At 41.1% G+C, this 26,721-nt stretch overlaps 2 protein-coding genes across 2 annotated transcripts in view; one reads left to right on the top strand and one right to left on the bottom strand.

Moving 5' to 3' along the window:
• LOC137434214 (mth938 domain-containing protein) overlaps positions 1–26,721 on the bottom strand; it is a 233,412-nt gene that overhangs the window by 106,716 nt on the left and 99,975 nt on the right. The window lies entirely within an intron of this gene.
• The window catches only part of SLC9A6 (solute carrier family 9 member A6), a 104,353-nt gene that overhangs the window by 37,045 nt on the left and 40,587 nt on the right, over positions 1–26,721 (top strand). Inside the window, exons 5-8 of the mRNA XM_068127129.2 lie at positions 15,783–15,895; positions 19,863–19,968; positions 20,098–20,233; positions 20,479–20,584. Of these exons, the coding sequence (XP_067983230.2) occupies positions 15,783–15,895; positions 19,863–19,968; positions 20,098–20,233; positions 20,479–20,584 (461 nt within the window). The remainder of the gene's footprint in view (positions 1–15,782; positions 15,896–19,862; positions 19,969–20,097; positions 20,234–20,478; positions 20,585–26,721) is intronic.

Here is a 26,721-nt window from a genome sequence, read left to right on the forward strand (position 1 = left end):
CTCAGTTTTCACTCTGGTTTCTTGTTTGTTTGTTTTCTTGGTTGTTTACTTGTTGTACACCGCTCCTTTCCTATGCCATCTCCAGGCATTGCAAATCGTCATTGCCGGGCACCAAAGGGGGCTCGGCAGTGACGCGCGCTGAAAGAGAGTACTCAGTTTTCACTCTGGTTTCTTGTTTGTTTGTTTTCTTGGTTGTTTACTTGTTGTACACCGCTCCTTTCCTATGCCATCTCCAGGCATTGCAAATCGTCATTGCCGGGCACCAAAGGGGGCTCGGCAGTGACGCACGCTGAAAGAGAGTACTCAGTTTTCACTCTGGTTGTTTGTTTGTTTTCTTTCTTGGTTGTCCGGGCGATATCTCAGCCATCCTTTGAGCTAGGAAGCTGAAATTTCGGCACAGTAGTGAGCAAGTCCTTTGTCAAATACGGTATTTTTTGTTTTTTGAATAATCAATTAATTGAGGAGTTATTTAATTATTAGCGTTTAATTAAGTACTTATTTAATTAATTAAATTTCATTTCTCTTCTGACCATTATTAACTCAGGCACCTTTTGAGTTAGGAAGCTGATATTTGGACATGCCAATGACCAGGTGATTTGGCTGCAAAGGATATTTTTGATTTATTAATTAATCAATTAATCGATTAATTATTTAATTATTCGATTAATGACAAAAAAATTTTTTTTTTTAAAGTTACAGATTCTGATGAAATAGTGGTAGTTTATGTGTTCTCTGACCAAATTGATTAATAATTTAATTTTTTTATGATTATTATTTATTTATTTTCATTATTAATCATTTATTTATTTTCTTTCTCATTTGGCCAATATCTCAGGCACGTTTTGAGCTGGGAAGCTAATATTTGGACATGAGTGACCAAGTGATGTGGCTATCAAGGATATTTTTGATTTATTGATTAATCATTTCATCTATTAAGTATTTATTGATTAATCGATTAATTATTTATTGAGTAATCAATTAATTATTTAATTTTTTATAAATGACTTATTTAATTAAATTTCTAAAAGATACATCTTCGGATGAAGCACTACTGGTTTAGTTATGCGATTAGCCAATTGATTATGAAAATATTTTGTGATAATCTTTTATTGATTTTAATTATACAATTAATCAATCAATTAGTGTACACCTCTCCCTCCCAATGCAGCCTCAATGAGCTGCACTGCGGTATTGCCGGGCGCCGGAGGCGCCCCGGCAATGCCGCGCTGCAGCATATTTAATTATTTGGCATGGGGCGGTGTACTTTGAATGTATGTGTACTTGTTTGTTTTCTTTCTTGGTTGTCCGGACGATATCTCAGCCATCCTTTGAGCTAGGAAGCTGAAATTTCGGCACAGTCGTGAGCAAGTCCTTTGTCAAATACGGTATTTTTTGTTTTTTGAATAATCAATTAATTGAGGAGTTATTTAATTATTAGCGTTTAATTAAGTACTTATTTAATTAATTAAATTTCATTTCTCTTCTGACCATTATTAACTCAGGCACCTTTTGAGTTAGGAAGCTGATATTTGGACATGCCAATGACCAGGTGATTTGGCTGCAAAGGATATTTTTGATTTATTAATTAATCAATTAATCGATTAATTATTTAATTATTCGATTAATGACCCAAAAAAATTTTTTTTTTAAGTTACAGATTCTGATGAAATAGTGGTAGTTTATGTGTTCTCTGACCAAATTGATTACCAATTTAATTTTTTTATGATTATTGTACACCGCTCCTTTCCTATGCCACCTCCAGGCATTGCAAATCGTCATTGCCGGGCACCGAAGGGGGCTCGGCAGTGACGCACGCTGAAAGAGAGTACTCAGTTTTCACTCTGGTTTCTTGTTTGTTTTCTTGGTTGTCCGGACGATATCTCAGCCATCCTTTGAGCTAGGAAGCTGAAATTTCGGCACAGTAGTGAGCAAGTCCTTTGTCAAATACGGTATTTTTTGTTTTTTGAATAATCAATTAATTGAGGAGTTATTTAATTATTAGCGTTTAATTAAGTACTTATTTAATTAATTAAATTTCATTTATCTTCTGACCATTATTAACTCAGGCACCTTTTGAGTTAGGAAGCTGATATTTGGACATGCCAATGACCAGGTGATTTGGCTGCAAAGGATATTTTTGATTTATTAATTAATCAATTAATCGATTAATTATTTAATTATTCGATTAATGACAAAAAAATTTTTTTTTTTTAAGTTACAGATTCTGATGAAATAGTGGTAGTTTATGTGTTCTCTGACCAAATTGATTAATAATTTAATTTTTTTATGATTATTATTTATTTATTTTCATTATTAATCATTTATTTATTTTCTTTCTCATTTGGCCAATATCTCAGGCACCTTTTGAGCTGGGAAGCTAATATTTGGACATGAGTGACCAAGTGATGTGGCTATCAAGGATATTTTTGATTTATTGATTAATCATTTCATCTATTAAGTATTTATTGATTAATCGATTAATTATTTATTGAGTAATCAATTAATTATTAAATTTTTTATAAATGACTTATTTAATTAAATTTCTAAAAGATACATCTTCGGATGAAGCACTAGTGGTTTAGTTATGCGATTAGCCAATTGATTATGAAAATATTTTGTGATAATCTTTTATTGATTTTAATTATACAATTAATCAATCAATTAGTGTACACCTCTCCCTCCCAATGCAGCCTCAATGAGCTGCACTGCGGTATTGCCGGGCGCCGGAGGCGCCCCGGCAATGCCGCGCTGCAGCATATTTAATTATTTGGCATGGGGCGGTGTACTTTGAATGTATGTGTACTTGTTATTTATTTATTTTCATTATTAATCATTTATTTATTTTCTTTCTCATTTGGCCAATATCTCAGGCACCTTTTGAGCTGGGAAGCTAATATTTGGACATAAGTGACCAAGTGATGTGGCTATCAAGGATATTTTTGATTTATTGATTAATCATTTCATCTATTAATTATTTATTGATTAATCGATTAATTATTTATTGAGTAATCAATTAATTATTTAATTTTTTATAAATGACTTATTTAATTAAATTTCTAAAAGATACATCTTCGGATGAAGCACTAGTGGTTTAGTTATGCGATTAGCCAATTGATTATGAAAATATTTTGTGATAATCTTTTATTGATTTTAATTATACAATTAATCAATCAATTAGTGTACACCTCTCCCTCCCAATGCAGCCTTAATGAGCTGCACTGCGGTATTGCCGGGCGCCGGAGGCGCCCCGGCAATGCCGCGCTGCAGCATATTTAATTATTTGGCATGGGGCGGTGTACTTTGAATGTATGTGTACTTGTTTGTTTTCTTTCTTGGTTGTCCGGACGATATCTCAGCCATCCTTTGAGCTAGGAAGCTGAAATTTCGGCACAGTCGTGAGCAAGTCCTTTGTCAAATACGGTATTTTTTGTTTTTTGAATAATCAATTAATTGAGGAGTTATTTAATTATTAGCGTTTAATTAAGTACTTATTTAATTAATTAAATTTCATTTCTCTTCTGACCATTATTAACTCAGGCACCTTTTGAGTTAGGAAGCTGATATTTGGACATGCCAATGACCAGGTGATTTGGCTGCAAAGGATATTTTTGATTTATTAATTAATCAATTAATCGATTAATTATTTAATTATTCGATTAATGACCCAAAAAATTTTTTTTTTTAAGTTACAGATTCTGATGAAATAGTGGTAGTTTATGTGTTCTCTGACCAAATTGATTACCAATTTAATTTTTTATGATTATTATTTATTTATTTTCATTATTAATCATTTATTTATTTTCTTTCTCATTTGGCCAATATCTCAGGCACCTTTTGAGCTGGGAAGCTAATATTTGGACATAAGTGACCAAGTGATGTGGCTATCAAGGATATTTTTGATTTATTGATTAATCATTTCATCTATTAATTATTTATTGATTAATCGATTAATTATTTATTGAGTAATCAATTAATTATTTAATTTTTTATAAATGACTTATTTAATTAAATTTCTAAAAGATACATCTTCGGATGAAGCACTAGTGGTTTAGTTATGCGATTAGCCAATTGATTATGAAAATATTTTGTGATAATCTTTTATTGATTTTAATTATACAATTAATCAATCAATTAGTGTACACCTCTCCCTCCCAATGCAGCCTTAATGAGCTGCACTGCGGTATTGCCGGGTGCCTGAGGCGCCCCGGCAATGCCGCGCTGCAGCATATTTAATTATTTGGCATGGGGCGGTGTACTTTGAATGTATGTGTACTTGTTTGTTTGTTTTCTTGCTTTCTTGTTTGTTTTCTTGTTTGTTTGTCCGGGCGATATCTCAGCCATCCTTTGAGCTAGGAAGCTGAAATTTCGGCACAATAGTGAGCAAGTCCTTTGTCAAAAACCGTATTTTTTTTTTTTGATTAATCAATAAATTGAGGAGTTATTTAATTATTAGCGATTAATTAAGTACTTATTTAATTAATCAAATTTCCTTTCTCTTCTGATCATTAACTCAGGCACCTTTTGAGTTAGGAAGCTGACATTTGGACATGCCAATGACCAGGTGATTTGGCTGCAAAGGATATTTTTGATTTATTAATTAATCAATTAATCGATTAATTATTTAATTATTCGATTAATGACAAAAAAAATTTTTTTTTTTAAGTTACAGATTCTGATGAAATAGTGGTAGTTTATGTGTTCTCTGACCAAATTGATTAATAATTTAATTTTTTTATGATTATTATTTATTTATTTTCATTATTAATCATTTATTTATTTTCTTTCTCATTTGGCCAATATCTCAGGCACCTTTTGAGCTGGGAAGCTAATATTTGGACATGAGTGACCAAGTGATGTGGCTATTAAGGATATTTTTGATTTATTGATTAATCATTTCATCTATTAATTATTTATTGATTAATCGATTAATTATTTATTGAGTAATCAATTAATTATTTAATTTTTTATAAATGACTTATTTAATTAAATTTCTAAAAGATACATCTTCGGATGAAGCACTAGTGGTTTAGTTATGCGATTAGCCAATTGATTATGAAAATATTTTGTGATAATCTTTTATTGATTTTAATTATATAATTAATCAATCAATTAGTGTACACCTCTCCCTCCCAATGCAGCCTCAATGAGCTACACTGCGGTATTGCCGGGCGCCGGAGGCGCCCCGGCAATGCCGCGCTGCAGCATATTTAATTATTTGGCATGGGGCGGTGTACTTTGAATGTATTTGTACTTGTTTGTTTTCTTGTTTTCTTTCTTTCTTGTTTGTTTGTTTCTTTCTTGGTTGTCCGGGCGATATCTCAGCCATCCTTTGAGCTAGGAAGCTGAAATTTTGGCACAATAGTGAGAAAGTGCTTTGTCAAAAACGGTATTTTTTTTTTTGATTAATCAATAAATTGAGGAGTTATTTAATTATTAGCGATTAATTAAGTACTTATTTAATTAATCAAATTTCCTTTCTGTTCTGACCATTAACTCAGGCACCTTTTGAGTTAGGAAGCTGATATTTGGACATGCCAATGACCAGGTGATTTGGCTGCAAAGGCTATTTTTGATTTATTAATTAATCGATTAATTATTTAATTATTCGATTAATGACGATTTTTTTTTTTTTTAAGTTACAGATTCTGATGAAATGGTGGTGGTTTATGTGTTCTCTGACCGAATTGATTAATAATTTAATTTTTTTATGATTATTATTTATTTATTTTCATTATTAATCATTTATTTATTTTCTTTCTCATTTGGCCAATATCTCAGGCACCTTTTGAGCTCAGAAGCTAATATTTGGACATGAGTGACCAAGTGATGTGGCTATCAAGGATATTTTTGATTTATGGATTAATCAATTAATCAATTAATCGATTAATTATTTAATTATTCGATTAATTACTAAAAAAGATATATATATATTCAGTTACAGATTCTGATGAAATGGTGGTGGTTTATGTGTTCTGTGACCGAATTGATTAATAATTAAATTTTTTAATGATTATTATTTATTTATTTTCATTATTAATCATTTATTTATTTTCTTTCTCATTTGGCCAATATCTCAGGCACCTTTTGAGCTGCGAAGCTAATATTTGGACATGACAGTGACCAAGTGATGTGGCTATCAAGGATATTTTTGATTTATTGATTAATCATTTAATCGATTAATTTATTTATTGATTAATCGATTAATTATTTATTGATTAATCAATTAATTATTTAATTTGTTATTAATGACTTATTTAATTAAATTTCTAAAAGATACATCTTCGGATGAAGCACTCGTGGTTTAGTTAAGCTATTAGCCAATTGATTAAGAAAATATTTTCTGATAATCTTTTATTGATTTTAATCATACAATTAATCAATCAATTAGTGTACACCTCTCCCTCCCAATGCAGCCTCAATGAGCTGCACTGCGGTATATTTAATTATTTGGCATGGGGCGGTGTACTTTGAATGTATGTGTACTTGTTTATGTATTTTTTGAAGTTATGATTTAGGAATGTTGCAGTTGCACACTTGCTGGACAATTCACCATTACATTATTTTAATGTTTTTAAATCGTGAAATGAATGCAGATTGCTGATCTGAAGTTTTTATTTATTTATTTATTATTTTCAGATATGCGAATTGTGAATTGGCAGGTGGGCTAGGTTATTACTCTGTGCTCACGAAGCGAAAAGCAGGGTTAAGCATGCAGTTGCGTACGTGTGCCGTGTGCTCTGTCTGCATTTTTTAAATTCATTTTCTCGGCAACCGTTGGTCCGATTGACATGAAATTTTCACCGTATTGCAGCGGTGTACAATTATTCAGGCACTGTTGAGGAGCAAGTTGAGGTTACAAGTTGAAGAGCTCCTCCTCCTTTAGAATATTTTAATGATAATCATGACGTCATAGGTCATGTGGTACAGACGCCATCTTGGAAAAACCGAAAAATGTTGCACCTTTATATCTCTAAAACCGCTGTATGGAAAAAAATTGTAACATTACTCATTGCAAAGAACTCCATATGGGGAATAGGTGTTGTTGACGATGACGTCATTGGTGCCATAATTATGACGTCATAATTCGACAGGGACAACGCTTGGTCTGATCAGTTTGAAATGTATTGAGCGTGATCTATGCAACAATTATATTAGAGAATATAAATTTATGATGTCATCACTCACGTGGTCTGGCAGCCATATTGGATCAAAGAAAAAAAAAAAGTTCAAAAACAGTTGAGTTGGCTCACAACAAGTTGACTGCGCAGGGTAAGTATTCTATGAATGCCATCTAGTTTAATAAATGTTGAAGGGGATCACTTTAATTATCTGCTTTTCTTATCTATATAGTGAATATCAAACTCTACATCACCTTTTTCTAATTATCTGTTATTAGAATTTATTATAAACATAAAACGATGTCTTCAGAGGTCAATGGGAAATTTATCAATGATCTCCACCTGAAAAATGTCCAAATTATTTTTCTTTTTCACAGTTTTTAGTTTTGCATTACCTGGTTACTTTTAATGGAAAACCCAAAAGTTTTAGCAGCCATCCTCTTATTTTTGAAATTGTGGCTCCAGAGGTGTGGGCACACAAAGGTCAATAAACATATTTTATATTGGAGGTGTTTTGGAGCAGCTGTAGCACCTGTACACTAGGTGCGGATGGGGAAAGAGAGATTGGCAAAGAGAGCACATAGGTTGTGGGAACAAGCTAGGAGGAAAATATGTTGACCGCAGTTGAGATGGGAGGATTGTGTGAGGAGGGATATCAGTAAGGTTGGGGGTCATTGGAGAGTTTAGCGAGTTGGCTGAGGACAGAGGGGAGTGGAGGATTATCGTGGTTGTTACGGATTTATGTGAATTGATGTGAATTACTATTCAGGTCTTTGCTTATTAATGTGTAGTCGATTAAAGGTTGTTGTGATTAAAGGGTCAGGAGCCCTTCTGGGAAAAAGGAGACCGGAAACGGAAGAAGAAAAGACACGAGGTCCGGGAGAAGCGGTGATCTTCTTCCTCTTCCTCGCCGAGCTCCGACGCGAGCGGTATCGATATTGAGCAGCGTGGGGGACGCTGCGTGTGAAAGCCCGTCTGGCGAAAGGAGTTACCTGCGCGGGGTAATTACCCCTTTACACGTCAAGTTGCCATGGGATCGTGCACGGAACCAAGCGTCCGGCACAGTTCGCCTCACCGTCTACAAGGACGCGTACGGGTCGCACCTTGGGCCTCGCGTGCTGGGCAAGCCGCGCGTTGCTTTGCCCGCTTTGCTTGGCAAGGAGGTGTGCGCTGCAGCCGTTGTTCCCGGTACGTGACGTGCACGTTTGGGGAGCACGTCAGCCAGGGGTTCGTTCAACCGCCCGGGTGCGGAGAAGCCGACCTACACCTTGGTCTGGAGGGGCCCAGAGACATTGTGAGGGACAGTGACCAAAAGGGGTCATGAGTGGGGAAAGGGGGGGACATATATAAGATGGCCATCTTAGTAATATTGGATTGACTGTTGATGGTTGTTGATTGCTTGGAGAATATATTATTGATTACTCTGGATCCTTGGTGTGGGGTTTCTTATTGACTGGTATTCATATTGATTGCGTTACGAAAGCGTGTAAATCATAGATCTTTCTGGCGGAGTTCCTCTCACGGTCCGGGGTCACCGAGACCAGGTAGTCACCGGGAGGACCCCGTAACAGAATTGGGGGCTCGTCCAATTGAATTCCGGGATCTAAAATTGTATAACATAATAAAATAATAATTTTTATTAATTAAAATTAATTAATTAATTATTAATTGGTAAATTTTTGAGAAATTGTGGTAACGTCTTGGGTGAAGGTTAACAGGTGTTAACGATAGGCACCATGGCGTTTGTTGCACAGAACTTTGCGGTAACACCTAGTGAGGCACAGTTCCGAGCGTTACTAAAAGCGGACCTCTTGAAATTGGCCAAACATTTTAACTTGGAGGTCCGAACTAATTTGAGGAAGGCAGAGTTGCAGACCACGGTGATGCAATCTATGGTGGGATTAGGAACATGGGACGAGTTAGCCTGGCAGTGGCAACCCGACGAACCAGAAGACGTTGAGCTCCGGAAACTGGAGTTGCAATTACGGAGCCAGGAACGGATCAAAGAAGAAGAAAGGAAAGAGCAGAAGAGGAAAGGAAAGCAGAAGAGAGGAGAGAAGAGAAACAAGCAGAGGAAAGGAGAGTGGAACGAGAACTCCAGGAAAGGTTAAAAGAAGAAGAAAGGAAAGCAGAAAAGGAAAGAGCAGAAGAAGAAAGGAAAGCAGAAGAGAGGAGAGAAGAGAAACAAGCAGAGGAAAGGAGAGTGGAACGAGAACTCCAGGAAAGGTTAGCAGAAGAAGAAAGGAAAGCAGAAAAGGAAAGAGCAGAAGAAGAAAGGAAAGCAGAAGAGAGGAGAGAAGAGAAACAAGCAGAGGAAAGGAGAGTGGAACGAGAACTCCAGGAAAGGTTAGAAGGGAGAAAAGCAGAGGAGAGGAGAGCTGCCAGGGAACTCGAAGCAGAGGAGAGAAAAGCCGAAAGGGAGTTGAAGGAACGTGATCTGGCGCTTCAGCAAGAGATTAAATTCAAGGAGCTGGATTTAATGAGAGAACGGGGAGAGGTACCACCCTTGCTGACGGGGTCGACACCTAGCCAGAACACCTGGGATGTGGGCAGACATGTGAGGCTGGTTCCACCCTTCAGTGAAAAGGAAGTCGCTAAATTTTTTCCACACTTTGAGAAAGTGGCTCGACAGTTAAACTGGCCGGAGGAGGCCTGAACCATACTAGTGCAAAGTGTGCTGGTGGGTAAAGCTCAAGAGATTTATTCGGCGCTACCAATGGACCAATGTGCAGATTATGAGGTATTGAAGAAGCACATCCTCAAAGCCTACGAGTTGGTTCCTGAAGCTTACCGGCAAAAATTCAGGAATGCCAGGAAGAGGGAGAGTGAAACCCATGTGGAGTTTGCCAGAGTGAAGGAAAACATGTTTGATCGGTGGTGTGAGTCAAAAGGAGTCGGGAAAGACTTCGAAACATGGCGTGACTTGATCCTGGTGGAGGAATTTCAACAGTGTGTCCACGAGGACATCAAAGTGTACCTGCAGGAAAAGAAAGTACCAAAGTTGTGGGACGCAGCCACCATGGCAGATGATTATGCCTTAACACACCGGATAGGGGTCCACACACCTAGCTCCTCGCCTAGACTTCAGCAGGGGAGTTATGGAACACCCGGTGCGGAGAACGACCATACCTGGCGGCGGCCTCGAGATGATTATGGGGACAACGCGGATACCCCACCTGTTCGAAATCAGAGGGCTACGGGCCCAAGACAAACTTATTTTTCGGGGGGCCCGAGGCAGACCACAAGTTTTTCCTCCGGGCCTACTTGCGCTTTTTGCAAGAAACCTGGACACTTGATGTCCAGTTGTTACCTCATGAAAAAGGAAGACCCAGAGCGGAGTCCGACTATTACCACTCCGAATGCGATGGCAAGCGTAAGAAATCGCCCACAGAAGAGTTACCAACCATTTATTTATGAGGGGTTGGTCTCACTCAAGGGAGACTTGACTAACCCAAGACCGGTTAGGGTTTTGAGGGACACAGGAGCCCATCAATCCTTAATGCTTGAAGGCATTTTGCCATTGTCAAAGAGTACCGCAACTGGTGATGGTGTTCGGTTACAAGGGATCGGTGGCTGTGTTAGTGCCCCACTTCATGTCATCCATTTGGAATCCGATTTGGTGTCGGGACCGGTCACCGTCGGTTTACAAGCCACGCTTCCTGTAGAGGGAGTATCTGTGATTATCGGGAATGATTTGGCCGGGGGGCAAATTTATGGTAACCCGAGGGTGGGTAAAGAGCCCCGCAAGGGAAATAACACCACCCCCGCTCGGGATGGCGACAAAAGTTACAAGTTATTTGTAGGGGGACTGAACTTCAACACAGAGGAAGAAGTTCTGACCTCTGTCTTCAACAGATGTGGGCCGCTGGTGGAAGTGCGGGTGGTAAAAGACAGGGAAACGCAACGGTCAAGAGGGTTCGGCTTTGTCACGTTTGCAAGCACAAGAGACGCCAGAGAGGCAGAGAAGAATTGGAATGGTAAGGATTTGGAGGGTCGGACCATAACAGTAGGGAAGGCATTTCGTAGGCGTCGAGAGGTCTACAGAAGAGGACAACTTGGCAGTAGTTTTGGGGTTGGCAGCAGCCGATATTACTATGGAGGCTCCCAGAGTTACGGCACCTCCCGAAAGAATGAACGTCAGAGCACTGGCCGAGAAGGAGACCGCCAGTCAGGTAACGGCTGGGACAAGGGGTCCCACCGTAACTGTTAGGAGTCTGGAGAAGTGAAGCACTAGATACGAGGGAGCCGCCGAGCCGGGGCTCCTACACGGACTAACCGTGAACGCCACGTTCTTAAAGGCGTCCAGGTAGTGAACTTTCCTGCACGGACTAACCGTGAACTCCCCGTTCTTAAAGGCGTCCATGTAATGAACGTTCCTCCCCGGACTAACCGTGAACTCCACATTCCTTAAGGCGTCCATGTAGGGAATACTCAGCTGGGCCTCCCGAAAAAGTACTATCGAGAGGTTTAACGTGGGGGCTTTGGTCACCACCTCTTAACCGTCATTCAAGAGAAACTAGAAGTGGTTGACGCTTGGTCCAGAGTGAATTAATCTCGGGGTTTTGTGAAATTTTGTTGCTTTATTTTTAAGTGATAATTGTGCCCGGGGGGAACTGATGATTTGGGGTATCGGGTTGGTTTATCAAAGTGGCCGGCACAGAAAGTTTTCGCGGGGTTCAAACTTTCTTTCTTGAAGGGGGGGAGTGTTACGGATTTATGTGAATTGATGTGAATTACTATTCAGGTCTTTGCTTATTAATGTGTAGTCGATTAAAGGTTGTTGTGATTAAAGGGTCAGGAGCCCTTCTGGGAAAAAGGAGACCGGAAACGGAAGAAGAAAAGACACGAGGTCCGGGAGAAGCGGTGATCTTCTTCCTCTTCCTCGCCGAGCTCCGACGCAAGCGGTATCGATATTGAGCAGCGTGGGGGACGCTGCGTGTGAAAGCCCGTCTGGCGAAAGGAGTTACCTGCGCGGGGTAATTACCCCTTTACACGTCAAGTTGCCGTGGGTTCGTGCACGGAACCAAGCGTCCGGCACAGTTCGCCTCACTGTCTACAAGGACGCGTACGGGTCGCACCTTGGGCCTCGCGCGCTGGGCAAGCCGCGCGTTGCTTTGCCCGCTTTGCTTGGCAAGGAGGTGTGCGCTGCAGCCGTTGTTCCCGGTACGTGACGTGCACGTTTGGGGAGCACGTCAGCCAGGGGTTCGTTCAACCGCCCGGGTGCGGAGAAGCCGACCTACACCTTGGTCTGGAGGGGCCCAGAGACATTGTGAGGGACAGTGACCAAAAGGGGTCGTGAGTGGGGAAAGGGGGGACATATATAAGATGGCCATCTTAGTAATATTGGATTGACTGTTGATGGTTGTTGATTGCTTGGAGAATATATTATTGATTACTCTGGATCCTTGGTGTGGGGTTTCTTATTGACTGGTATTCATATTGATTGCGTTACGAAAGCGTGTAAATCATAGATCTTTCTGGCGGAGTTCCTCTCACGGTCCGGGGGTCACCGAGACCAGGTAGTCACCGGGAGGACCCCGTAACATGGTCAAGGCAGGATAAGAGCTTGGTGCTATTGGACCTCACCCCTTCCTTATAAAGGGAAGAGTAGGAGAAGAAGAAGAGGATACTAAGATATTTGAGATATCCTCACAAATATTGCTGTGATGCTTTGCCACTTTATCTGGATCACAAACATCGAAGGTATTTCACTGTTTGTGTAGAATTTTCAATGCCAGCCAGGAGAAATCCTTCAAAACCTCGATTGCATACTCTATGTTAAGAAACCTGGAGCATCTCCTCACCTCAAGATGTCAAGTCCCTTATTCACCAATTGTACACCGCACCTTTCCTATGCCATCTCCAGGCATTGCGAAACGTCATTGCCGGGCACCGAAGGGGGCTCGGCAGTGACGCACGTTGAAAGGGAGTACACAGTTTTCACTCTGGTTGTTTTCTTGCTTTCTTGCTTTCTTGTTTGTTTGTCCGGGCGATATCTCAGCCATCCTTTGAGCTAGGAAGCTGAAATTTCGGCACAATAGTGAGCAAGTCCTTTGTCAAAAAGTGTATTTTTTGTTTTTTGAATAATCAATTAATTAAGGAGTTATTTAATTATTAGCGATTAATTAAGTACTTATTTAATTAATTAAATTTCATTTCTCTTCTGACCATTAACTCAGGCACCTTTTGAGTTAGGAAGCTGATATTTGGACATGCCAATGACCAGGTGATTTGGCTGCAAAGGCTATTTTTGATTTATTAATTAATCGATTAATTATTTAATTATTCGATTAATGACGATTTTTTTTTTTTTTAAGTTACAGATTCTGATGAAATGGTGGTGGTTTATGTGTTCTCTGACCGAATTGATTAATAATTTAATTTTTTTATGATTATTATTTATTTATTTTCATTATTAATCATTTATTTATTTTCTTTCTCATTTGGCCAATATCTCAGGCACCTTTTGAGCTCAGAAGCTAATATTTGGACATGAGTGACCAAGTGATGTGGCTATCAAGGATATTTTTGATTTATGGATTAATCAATTAATCAATTAATCGATTAATTATTTAATTATTCGATTAATTACTAAAAAAGATATATATATATTCAGTTACAGATTCTGATGAAATGGTGGTGGTTTATGTGTTCTGTGACCGAATTGATTAATAATTAAATTTTTTAATGATTATTATTTATTTATTTTCATTATTAATCATTTATTTATTTTCTTTCTCATTTGGCCAATATCTCAGGCACCTTTTGAGCTGCGAAGCTAATATTTGGACATGACAGTGACCAAGTGATGTGGCTATCAAGGATATTTTTGATTTATTGATTAATCATTTAATCGATTAATTTATTTATTGATTAATCGATTAATTATTTATTGATTAATCAATTAATTATTTAATTTGTTATTAATGACTTATTTAATTAAATTTCTAAAAGATACATCTTCGGATGAAGCACTCGTGGTTTAGTTAAGCTATTAGCCAATTGATTAAGAAAATATTTTCTGATAATCTTTTATTGATTTTAATCATACAATTAATCAATCAATTAGTGTACACCTCTCCCTCCCAATGCAGCCTCAATGAGCTGCACTGCGGTATATTTAATTATTTGGCACGGGGGCGGTGTACTTTGAATGTACCTTTACTTGTTGTTTTTATATTTGAAAGAGAGTTGACTGCCTGACGACCATGTTACTAGATGACTGAATTATATTAATATTCATAGTCAAACTTCTCTCTGTATTGTTTGGCTTTGCTTAACATTTGTGCTTGATGTATTCAAAACCTCATGTGTTTGAGGATATTGTCACAAGTCCAGAATGTTGGGCCAAAATAAGTCGAGTCCTCGCTTAGAATACAGGCCTGAGGCCGAAATAACCCAGCGTTTTTATCCGCCTTTAATGCCGAAAATCTCCCATATGCTTTCACTTGTATTTAAATTAATTGTAATTAATAGGAAAGAATATGCTTCCGCAAGGTATGATTTTTAACATTGGAAATTACTACAAAATAAATGACCGTTATTGATGGACGATAATCAATAAATATTCCAATCCCTTTCACCCCCGGGGGCATAACAAGGCTGAGCAAAGCCCCGTTAAGATTAGATGAAGAATATCAAAATACTGTATCTACTCGTATACAGTGCCTGAGTCTTAGCCAGATCTACATGCACAGGCAGTGGGGGTAGAGGGGAAAATGCAACCATCGTCGTCCAGCCACAGACGCTGCACACGTGTCATTTTCCAGCCACTGGCGCTATCTACCCGTTGCCCACTGTTTGCCCACCGGTGTTGTGCACTTGTCGCTTTCTGGCCATCGATGCTGTGCACCCGTCACTTTCCGGCCATAGTTTAAACCTACTGTTCAGAGAGCTTTCCAAAAGGGAGGGTCTAATCCTCCATGGTGGATGGTTCCCAGCTGGTGATAGAGATGGCCGTTGAATCAGGCAGTTAGTCAGCTGAGGGAATTCTTCATGTCTTTCTCTTTACTATGGTTCTTTATTTTTTTTTCTTTTATGGCTCCTTCCATCCCCACTGCTTTCTTAATTCCACCATTTCTTCAGTTCAAGAGTATGAAGATCCCGCATTATTTTTGGCAATATCTCTCCTGCAGGCAGGATTCTCATGCCAAATGTTGGTGTGTGAAAGTGATAGCACTGGTCCTTACCTGTGACTGATAGCAAATGGAAGAAGGGGGCGGGGGCATTGGGACATGGGGTTTTTTATTCATAAAAATGGCTAAAATGGAGACTTGCTTGTGATAGTGGCTTGTGGGCTTCCTGCTCTACTTCATAAGACACAATATCCCATGGATTTGTACATGTGGTGTCTTGTGGCCTAGTAAGTAGATACATTATTTAACTTGTTAATGATGTGTTTAATACTCCCTCTCTCTCCCAGTACACAGCACCCTAAATCCCCATTTATTTCCTCTTCCCTACTTGCGTAGATGATCCCAAAGTTAACAAAATGTGTTTTAGTAACTTTTAGAGGCATCAATTTGTCATCTTTGCCCACTTAGTATAAAGCAATGAGCAAGCACAAACTGTGCAAAGGACAAAATTAAATAAAATTGCTGCCACCAAGTTGATCTTTATTTGTTCCACATGCTCCCCACCGTACATTGTATTCTTCACACACAGATCGGTATTTTATGGGTTTGTGTGCCTGGCTCGGGCAGTTGGGGCACTGAAGGAAATTTTTCATTTCACCGACTGCCTCTTCTTCGGAGCCATCATCTCCGCTACGGATCCCGGTATAATATTGTTTGGAGAAGCTCCATTGGGTTTGGGATTGTTGTTGGTACTTTTAGTTCATTTTAACTTACAATTCTTTTTGCCATATTACGAGCAATTGATGAGTCGTTGTTTGCTTTTAATCCAAATGGAAATGTTTTGTTACTGTAATGACCAAGGCACAGCATCTTGAAGTGTGCTGTTACATTTGCACTTTTAATCTACTTTGCAAGTGCAGCTCATTGTTGGCTGGCACGGATAATCCAGCACAGATTTAATTGTGCCCATTCTTGTCAACATTCGTCATGGCCCATTATGACTTTACTTTGGCCCACTGACACATTTTGCTGTAATTGTTGACATCTTACTCTTGGTGTTGGTGACTGGATTGCAAAAGTGAATTATTTTATTATTTGTGAAGCAAGAATTTGAGATCTCTGGTGGGCTTCATGAAGAAGCAATTTAGTGCAATAATTTGCTTGTGCATCAAACATTTTAGTTGACATCGGTGTACTTTTATTTAATTAAAAGGACATTAGTTGACAATGGAGAGATCATGCAGAGTACATCAGATTTGAACCTGAGATCGCAGCATCATGAAGAAAGGTGCATTTAGGTCATTTTGTTGCAATACAACATTTAGGCTTCTGGGAGAACAAAGTGACAGAGGGTAAAAAGGCACTGAACTAAAAGGGGTAATGGGGCCACATTTGGACACAATATGCACCAAACTAACGGTGTAATGGGGCCACATGTGGACACAGGCACTGAACTAACGGTGTAATGGGGCCACATGTGGACACAGGCACTGAACTAACGGTGTAATGGGGCCATAGTTGGACACAATAGGCACTGAACTAACGGTGTAATGGGGCCACATGTGGACACAGGCACTGAACTAACGGTGTAATGGGGCCATAGTTGGACACAATAGGCACTGAACTAACGGTGTAATGGGGCCATAGTTGGACACAATAGGCACTGAACTAACGGTGTAATGGGGCCACATGTGGACACAGGCACTGAACTAACGGTGTAATGGGGCCATAGTTGGACACAATAGGCACTGAACTAACGGTGTAATGGGGCCATAGTTGGACACAATAGGCACTGAACTAACGGTGTAATGGGGCCATAGTTTGACACAATAGGCACTGAACTAACGGTGTAATGGGGCCATAGTTGGACACAATAGGCACTGAACTAACGGTGTAATGGGGCCATAGTTGGACACAATAGGCACTGAACTAACGGTGTAATGGGGCCACATGTGGACACAGCACTGAACTAACGGTGTAATGGGGCCATAGTTGGACACAATAGGCACTGAACTAACGGTGTAATGGGGCCATAGTTTGACACAATAGGCACTGAACTAACGGTGTAATGGGGCCATAGTTGGACACAATAGGCACTGAACTAACGGTGTAATGTGGGCCATAGTTGGACACAATAGGCACTGAACTAACGGTGTAATGGGGCCATAGTTTGACACAATAGGCACTGAACTAACGGTGTAATGGGGCATAGTTGGACACAATAGGCACTGAACTAACGGTGTAATGGGGCCAGAGTTGGACACAATAGGCACTGAACTAACGGTGTAATGGGGCCATAGTTTGACACAATAGGCACTGAACTAACGGTGTAATGGGGCCACATTTGGACACAATAGGCACTGAACTAACGGTGTAATGGGGCCATAGTTTGACACAATAAGTAAGGGAAACTATGAATAGGTAAAGAGGGGAGACCAGTGGGAGAAAGGAGTGGGGGGAGTGAGTGGGGGAGTGAGTGGGGGAGTGAGTGGGGGAGTGAGACGTAGTGGGAGAGGGAGTGGGGAGAAGGGAGTGGGGAGAAGGACGTGGGAGAGGGAGAAGGAGTGGGAGAGGGAGAAGGAGTGGAGAAGGAGTGGGAGAGGGAGAAGGAGTGGGGAGAAGGAGTGGAGAGGGAGAAGGAGTGGAGAGGAGAGGAGTGGAGAGGGAGAAGAGTGGGAGAGGGAGAAGGGAGAAGGAGTGGGAGAGGGAGAAGGAGTGGGAGAGGGAGAAGGAGTGGGAGAGGGAGAAGGAGTGGGAGAAGGAGTGGGAGAGGGAGAAGGAGTGGGAGAAGGAGTGGGAGAAGGAGAAGGAGTGGGAGAGGGAGAGGGAGAAGGAGTGGGAGAGGGAGAAGGAGTGGGAGAGGGAGAAGGAGTGGGAGAAGGAGTGGGAGAGGGAGAAGGAGTGGGAGAGGGAGAAGGAGTGGGAGAAGGAGTGGGAGAGGGAGAGGGAGAGGGAGAGGGAGAAGGAGTGGGAGAGGGAGTGGGAGAGGGAGAAGGAGTGGGAGAGGGAAAAGGAGTGGGAGAGGGAGAAGGAGTGGGAGAGGGAGAAGGAGAAGGAGTGGGAGAGGGAGAAGGAGTGGGAGAAGGAGAAGGAGTGGGAGAGGGAGAAGGAGTGGGAGAGGGAGAGGGAGTGGGAGAGGGAGAAGGAGAGGGAGAAGGAGTGGGAGAGGTGAGAGGGAGAGGGAGAGGGAGAAGGAGTGGGAGAGGGAGAGGGAGAAGGAGTGGGAGAGGGAGAAGGAGTGGGAGAGGGAGAAGGAGTGGGAGAGGGAGAAGGAGTGGGAGAAGGAGTGGGAGAAGGAGTGGGAGAGGGAGAGGGAGAAGGAGTGGGAGAGGGAGAAGGAGTGGGAGAGGGAGAAGGAGTGGGAGAGGGAGAAGGAGTGGGAGAGGGAGTGGGAGTGGGAGAGGGAGTGGGAGAGGGAGAAGGAGTGGGAGAGGGAGTGGGAGAGGGAGAAGGAGTGGGAGAGGGAGAAGGAGTGGGAGAGGGAGAAGGAGTGGGAGAGGGAGAAAGAGTGGGAGAGGGAGAAGAGTGGGAGAGGGAGAAGGAGTGGGAGAGGGAGAGGGAGTGGGAGAGGGAGAAGGAGTGGGAGAAGGAGTGGGGGAGGGAGTGGGAGAGGGAGTGGGAGAGGGAGAGGGAGAGGGAGAGGAGAGAAGGAGTGGGAGAGGGAGTGGGAGAGGGAGAGGGAGAGGGAGTGGGAGAAGGAGTGGGAGAGGGAGAAGGAGAAGGAGTGGGAGAGGGAGAGGAGAGGGAGAAGAAGAGGAGAGGGAGAAGGAGAGGGAGAAGGAGTGGGAGAAGGAGTGGGAGAGGGAGAGGGAGAAGGAGTGGGAGAAGGAGTGGGAGTGGGAGTGGGAGAGGGAGAAGGAGTTGGAGAGGGAGAAGGAGTGGGAGAAGGAGAAGGAGAGGGAGAGGGAGAGGGAGAGGGAGAGGGAGAGGGAGAAGGAGTGGGAGAGGGAGTGGGAGAAGGAGTGGGAGAGGGAGAAGGAGAAGGAGTGGGAGAGGGAGAGGAGAGGGAGAGGGAGAGGGAGAGGGAGAGGGAGAGGGAGAAGGAGTGGGAGAGGGAGAGGGAGAAGAAGAGGGAGAGGGAGAAGGAGAGGGAGAGGGAGAAGAAGAGGAGAGGGAGAAGGAGAGGGAGAAGGAGTGGGAGAGGGAGAAGGAGTGGGAGAGGGAGAAGGAGTGGGAGAGGGAGAAGGAGTGGGAGAGGGAGAAGAAGAGGAGAGGGAGAAGAAGAGGAGAGGGAGAAGAAGAGGAGAGGGAGAAGAAGAGGAGAGGGAGAAGGAGTGGGAGAGGGAGAAGAAGAAGAGGAGAGGGAGAAGGAGTGGGAGAGGGAGAAGGAGTGGGAGAGGGAGAAGGAGAAGGAGTGTGTGGGGGAAGAAGAGGAGAGGGAGATGGAGGCCGAGAGAAAGGAAACACGACAGTAACCTGCAAATAAGAGGGTTGAGTGAGGTTGGGTTAATGGAGGTAGAAAAATCATGGGTATAAATGGGGGAAGACTTGAGATTGTGGTGCACTGCTTACTGGTAGCCCTGATTGGAAGGGTGTGATTGAACAGTTTATTTCATGAATTCACCATTGCCAAAAGCAATTTTTATGTTGGTAATTTTAAAAAAGAACAAAATAATTTTGTGACATGCAAATCTGGCTTCGGCATTTTTGTTTCCGTCCGCCCTGACAGTTACTGTTTTGGCCATCTTTAACGAGCTGCGTGTCGACGTGGATCTATATGCCCTGCTGTTTGGTGAAAGTGTCCTCAACGATGCCATCGCCATCACCCTTGCCTCGTAAATTTTCCATCTCATCTCGCACACATTTTCCCTCGACTCTCTTGCAACTCAGGTACCTTTATCCACCAGACCGGGTTGGCATTTCTCTGCTGATTCGTTCTTTGTTCCTGCGTATCTGTATTGCAGATCCATTTCTGCATACAGCCCTTCGATGCAAAACACATTTGATACAGCAGCTGTGTTCATATGTATTGGAAGGTTCCTCGTCGTTTTGAGTGGATCATTTGCCATAGGAGCGGCGACTGGAATAATGACAGCTGTCATATCCTTCTATATACTGTACTTATTTTTCAGCCAATTTCACGCCTTCCCTTCATTCTCATCATTACAATTTTTCCAACGCTTTTCTCATATTCTTGCTCTTGTTCCACTTCGGCCTTCCCTCTATTTTAGGCTACATCTTAATCCTACAAATGAAAACCAAAGTGTGTAACTGACGATTCTTCACTCACTCATTCCTCCATCTATGTAAACATGAACCTTTCCTGACCTTAACCGAATGATCACGTGACAAAGTTCACAAGATTGCATGAGTTTCCCTTGCTGGAGACTGCACTCTTCTTTCTCCTGTCCTGGAGCACCTTCCTGCTTGCAGAAGCTTGTGCACTCACAGGTAATGTTGCAGCTTACTCGCATATAAGGTAGTGAGTGGTAGTGAATTGGCCGACAAGTTAGGAAATTGACATAATTATTGTGCGTTGAGTCTCCTACAATTCTCCAGTATTGCTGGAGAATTGAAAAGAATTGCAAAAAAAGGAAATCGGATGCAGGAATGTCGGTGATTATTTGGTTTATTCCTGATGATTCAAGCAGCAATGCCATATAATGAAGACTACACAATGGGAACATTCTCATGGGGTAGATGCTTTACTAAGCAGGTCATTCAGCAAAACTGAACTTGTCAGGGTGAGATTCACTGTGACGTGAGATAATAAAAGCACTTCTGCAACTAGGGAGTTCATAGAACACCTTACCCCTTGCAGTCTTGAGGAAAAAGGACACGGGGAGGCACTGTGAGCGACAAATTTGATTGGTTGTGATGATGTAAAATTCTGTAATATTTTGTCCAAGTACTACTAAATGAAAGGTTTTTGAACGAGCGAATAAGGTGATCTGTGTTCTAGTATTCCGGTATATAATTACATTAAAATAAAATTTTTAAAGGTTGTTAAAAAAAAACGTTTTTTCGCAAGTTTACCACCATTGATGCAGCGTCTTTTACACCACCTTATTTAACACATTATATTAGTTATTCGTGCCTGTTATTCGTGTCCTTTATAATGTCCTTAAAACAGTAACTTTCCTGTTTGTAATGATTTTCAATTTTGTTTGACTGCCAGACAAGCAGAGTAAAAAAAATTACCTTACACCTCTCTGTGCATGTGTGATCGGGATGAGATTCTGTACAATTTGTCAAAATCAGAGCAAAGTACTGCTAAGCTGTCGGATCGTGTTGCCATTCATGTTCCGATTCGTGTTCCACAGTGTTCATAATAATAAGATTCAATTGGAATTAAGTAGTTCCTCGATCAAAGACACAGCAGTAGACAGAAAGACAGACAGATGAAGTGAACTAATTGCTTAGCTCCCCTTTTTGCTTCACATGTGCGGGGTAATAAGAGTAAACCAACTGACTATATGCAGGCTGCACTTTCCATATCCTGTAACTCACTGCAGTCCCCTACAAGGGCAATTGGTTGTGTTGCAGTGTTGTAGGCTGAGAACATGATGCCAAGTCCATAACTGCATGGATTGAGTAAGCACTGCAGTATGGCATACCCAGCATGAGACTGCAGTGTTGCAGGATCTGGATTGTGCAGCAAATAGCTGGTGAGCTTATATAGAGCTCCCTAAAAACGTTAAAACATAGGGGCAATACCCCTGGCGCTCACCTGGTAGAATAACCAGTATACTACACCGACTAAGGGTATTTTAAACCAATTTCAATGGTTTCTAGAAGACATTGCTACATCACGGGTGGTGAAGGTTGTGGTGAAGTTTCGTTGAAATTGTGTGTGTGTGTGTGTGTAGTTCAGAGAAAAGAGCTAATAGATATTTTGGGGGGCAACCTCCCAGTAGACCCCTCAGGCCCCTTTTTTATTTTTTTATTTTTTTTATTTTTTAATAATGCCGTGAACAAACATTAGTACATCACGGGTGATGAAGGTTGTGGTCACGTTTTATTGAAATTGTGTGTGTAGTTTCAAAGAAGAAAGCAAATACCTATTTTGGGGGCTTCAAACCTGGACCCACTTTGACCTCCCCCAAAGACCCCTTCAAACTTCAATTTTCTTCATGCCATGAACAAACTTTCTAAAATCATCAATTTTAATCCGATTGACTTGAAATTTGAGTAGGATTTACATATCAGCTAACTGAATTCAACCACCAACTATTTTTGAGATCAGCATAGACTAAAAGGTCAACCACTTTTTTTCAAATTTCTAAAATCCTCAATTTTCATACAATTGACTTGAAATTTGAATAGGATTTACATATCAGCAAACTGAATTCAACCACCAACTATTTTTGAGAACAGCATAGGCCAAAAGGTCAACATAGGCCAAAGGTCAACAACAATTTCAAATTTCTAGAATCCTTAATTTTTATCCGATTCACTTGAAATTTGAATGGGATTTACATATCAGCTAACTCAATTCAACCACCAACTATTTATGAGATCAACATAGGCCAAAGGTCAAATTTCAAAAATCCTCAATTTTCATCTGATTTACTTGAAATTTGAATGGGATTTACATATCAGCAAACTGAATTCAACCACCAACTATTTTTGAGAACAGCATAGGCCAAAAGGTCAACATAGGCCAAAGGTCAACAACAATTTCAAATTTCTAGAATCCTTAATTTTTATCCGATTCACTTGAAATTTGAATGGGATTTACATATCAGCTAACTCAATTCATCCACCAACTATTTTTGAGATCAACATAGGCCAAAGGTCAACAACAATTTCAAATTTCAAAAATCCTCAATTTTCATCTGATTTACTTGAAATTTGAATGGGATTTACATATCAGCAAACTGAATTCAACCACCAACTATTTTTGAGATCACCATAGGCCAAAAGAGCAACATTGGTCAAAGGTCAACAACAATTTAAATTTCTAAAATCCTCAATTTTCATCCGATTGACTTGAAATCTGAATATGATTTTCATATTAGCGAACTGAATTAAACCACCAACTATTTTTGAGGTCATACTTGACCTCTTGACCTGTCTACTTGACCTGTTTGTCGTTGAAGGCGGCAAAAAGGGTTGGCGTCAGGAAGGGCATCCGGCCGTAAAACATTGCTTCAAAAAGGGGACCAAAAAAACAACAACTACCATGGTCCCCGAAAAGGCCAACCCCCGCTTTGCGGGGAAAAATGGCCTCTAAACGGTGGTTTTATTTTTGAGGTCAACATTGGCCAAAAGATCAACATAGGCCAAATTTCGAAAATTGTCAATTTTCATCCGATTAACTTAAAATTTGAAGACGATTTGCATATCAGGTCACTGAATTAAACCACCAATTATTTGTGAAGTCAAAAGGATGCTCTGCTGAGTGCCATTCTACTTTGTTCTCTTTTTCCAAGTGTCGCTCTGAGTGATTTTTTAAAATTTTTAATTCTGTCTTTGTTTGTTTTTCACTTACCAGTTGATAGAAAATGTTCCACAAGTTCTTATGATATCAATTTGATTCTCGCATAACATTGCACCCTCATCTACGACCTGAAAAAAACTCCAATTACTAGTGATGACCCTTTCCTTACTTATCTTCTTAATCGTCGTTGTTGTTGTTATTTATTGCTGTGTAAATAGGTTTAACCGTTTGGGACAACTGCTGGGACAAAAACGATTGAAGTTTAAATGTGATTTGGGTCACACCTGTACCCCGTTGTTCATCTGAAGGTTGTAATATCTGTTGCCTTCGTTTTCGTAAATCCTTTTATAAGTACTGATACTACATAATTCTACTTTAATGGCCCCATTCATTCACACGTTCTTGTGGGGTTGGCTGGGGAACGTTTTTGGCACAATTCTTTACAAACCGGCTCAGCAGGCCTGACGTTGACTGATGGTTATTTGGGTAGGAATTTGGAATTTGTTCCGAGTACTGGCGATAACTCACCTACGTGTCATGAAAGATACCATGGGATATTTAAAGTCCACCAGCAATAGGTGCTGTCAGACGAGTCTACTCGCCGAACATGCTTCTGATGGATGGCACACATTGATGCATTGTCCTGAATGCCAAACATCAAGGTGAAAGTTTACATCTGGGCTAAGATTCAATTACAGGTTAGACAGTTCATAGCTGAGTCCTCGTATGTCTTAATCTATCCTGCCAGCCCGTCATTAACTCTTTTACCAGATCCTCCATAAATCCCACCATTTGAATCAAGTGTCCGTGTTTATCTTACCCATTTCTCATAACTAAGCCTTACATCTCCTAAGGCTTCAACCATTCTGGAAAGAGCAACACTGGACACTTTCTAATGCTACCGGATACCTCCTAGATTATCCAGATAACAATTGTGCACAGTAATATGTGAAGTTTGATTAAATGTGTGTATAAGTACTAGAATTATCTCCTTAGTTATGTGCACTGTCCCCTTTCTAGTAATAATAATAATAACCATTCCCTTCATGCCGTGAGGCGCATAGGACTACTGAGGCAGTTTCACTGGAAGGGTCGCCACTCCCACGCAGCATGTCCCCTTTCTAATGCACCTTAAATCCTATTCGATTTTTCTTTCCTTTGTTTCCTGATCTTGTGCCAACTGCCTAAGCCCCTTATGCCCAACTACCCCCAATATCTCGCCCCTGTGTAACAATCAAGCACTGCACCTGTCATTTTGTAATGCATGTTTTTCTTATTACTGCTTCACCCCAATATGGTACATTTAATAATGCTCGACTGCATTTGTTATTTGTTTGTTCATTTCTATAGGGCTTTCAATGTTTTGGGGATTATTCGGCCGGTTTGGACCGGTTCAAGTCATACCAAAGACTTTTAAAATGGTGCGTGCTGTTTCCTTGCTTGAAAAGGATAGAGCACGGACAATCCCCATCGGTTGGCATCCATGGGGAGGAGGAAGTTCCTCTTGAGGAAATGCCCTTGAGGAAACGGTGAGAAAAGCGGCGCCATTGTTGTGACGTTGCAGGTACCCAGAGTATCCCGGGTAGTGACGGCACTTCCCCCGAACTCAGTGGTTGTGTTAAATGTTTGTCTCATCATTGTATGTGTCTGTGTCTGTGTGTGTGTCTGTATGTTTGTGTGTGTCAGCTCTATTACGAGCCTTAGCCCAAATATTTAAAAACAAAACAAAAAAAAACAAAAAACTTTTTTTCTCGGTCTGGCTCAGTTCCTTCCATATCTTTGTGAGATTTTTTTTTTTGCTTAATTCCATCACGTTGGCAGGACGTGTATAGGTTGCTCTCAGTTGATGATCCTAATGCTCTCATAAGCACTCCATTGAACAAACATCTGGTCTTTTGGAAAGCCAGAGAAGTCAAATGTATTATCTCTTCCACAATGTTAACACAATTACTGCCCATAGCACAACATTCCTCTCTCCATACGAAACCTTGACAATGTAGAAAGTCCTTTTCCGATCTTCTCTTAATCTACACTTGGCCTCAATAAATGAATTGCTGAAACTGTATTTACCAGAGTATGGTACTTGGTACACTCCACCAATACTCGAGACTCTTACCGGACATCTCATTTGACTGCCATTCTATTTTTATTACTCAGAAGCCATAAAAAACATTGCCTCAAACAGGGAACCATGATTGTCATGGGGCCCGCAAGGCTAACCCCCGCTCTAGCGGGGAAAATGGCCTTAAAACGATCATTCATTCATTTCATTCATTCATTCATTCATTCAGAAGCGGCTTGTAAAATGTTCCACACATTCTTTAGCCAAGTTGATGGAGGTGACATTGGATTGTTCTTTGGATCATCTGTATTGCATGGGCAATGTCAGACAATATTTGTGTGGGAGTACGGACATGGCGTATATGGACACATGCTTGCTTTGGTTTCAATGACGAAGGCCTTCCGAGTCACTTTTTTGCGGCAGGAACAATCATTGGTGAACTTTGTAATATTGGCTGTAAATTCATATTTCAGGCAATCTTTCATTGACTCTGGCCACACGTGGAATGGCCTTGAATACGACATTTTCTATGTTGATACATATCAAGGGATTCAAACATTTTTGAGATGTTGCTAATGTACACTTGTAATCTGTATGCTTTATTTATACATTATTCATTCATTTTGTGTGCAGCCTGTGGCTGCTGGTTTGCATCATTGTTGGGATTGTGGCTGTGCTGCTGATGCAGTGCCCCCTGCTGGTCAGGGCTGGAATTTGGCCAGGATGAATGAATGAATGAATGATCGTTTTAAGGCCATTTTTCCCCGCTAGAGCGGGGGTTAACCTTGCAGGCCCCATGACAATCATGGTTCCCTTTTTGAGGCAATGTTTTTATGGCCGTTTTTATGGCCGGATGCCCTTCCTGACGCCAACCCTTGGTCACGCTCTTACGATGCGCAGGGATACGGTGTACCTATTCTAAATCGGGGTACACACCGTGATCATTCATCCCAGCAAGCTGGTACTCAATTTGCCGACCTCGGAAGGATGACAGGCTGAGTCAACCCCCCTGGCGTTAATTCAGCGATCGACCGGGATTCGAACCCAGGATCCTAGGATCCCAAGCCGGCACCCTAGCCGCTA

This window comes from Myxine glutinosa, chromosome 1, assembly GCF_964187855.1.
Source record: "Myxine glutinosa chromosome 1, kmMyxGlut1.1, whole genome shotgun sequence".
NCBI lineage: Eukaryota > Metazoa > Chordata > Myxini > Myxiniformes > Myxinidae > Myxine > Myxine glutinosa.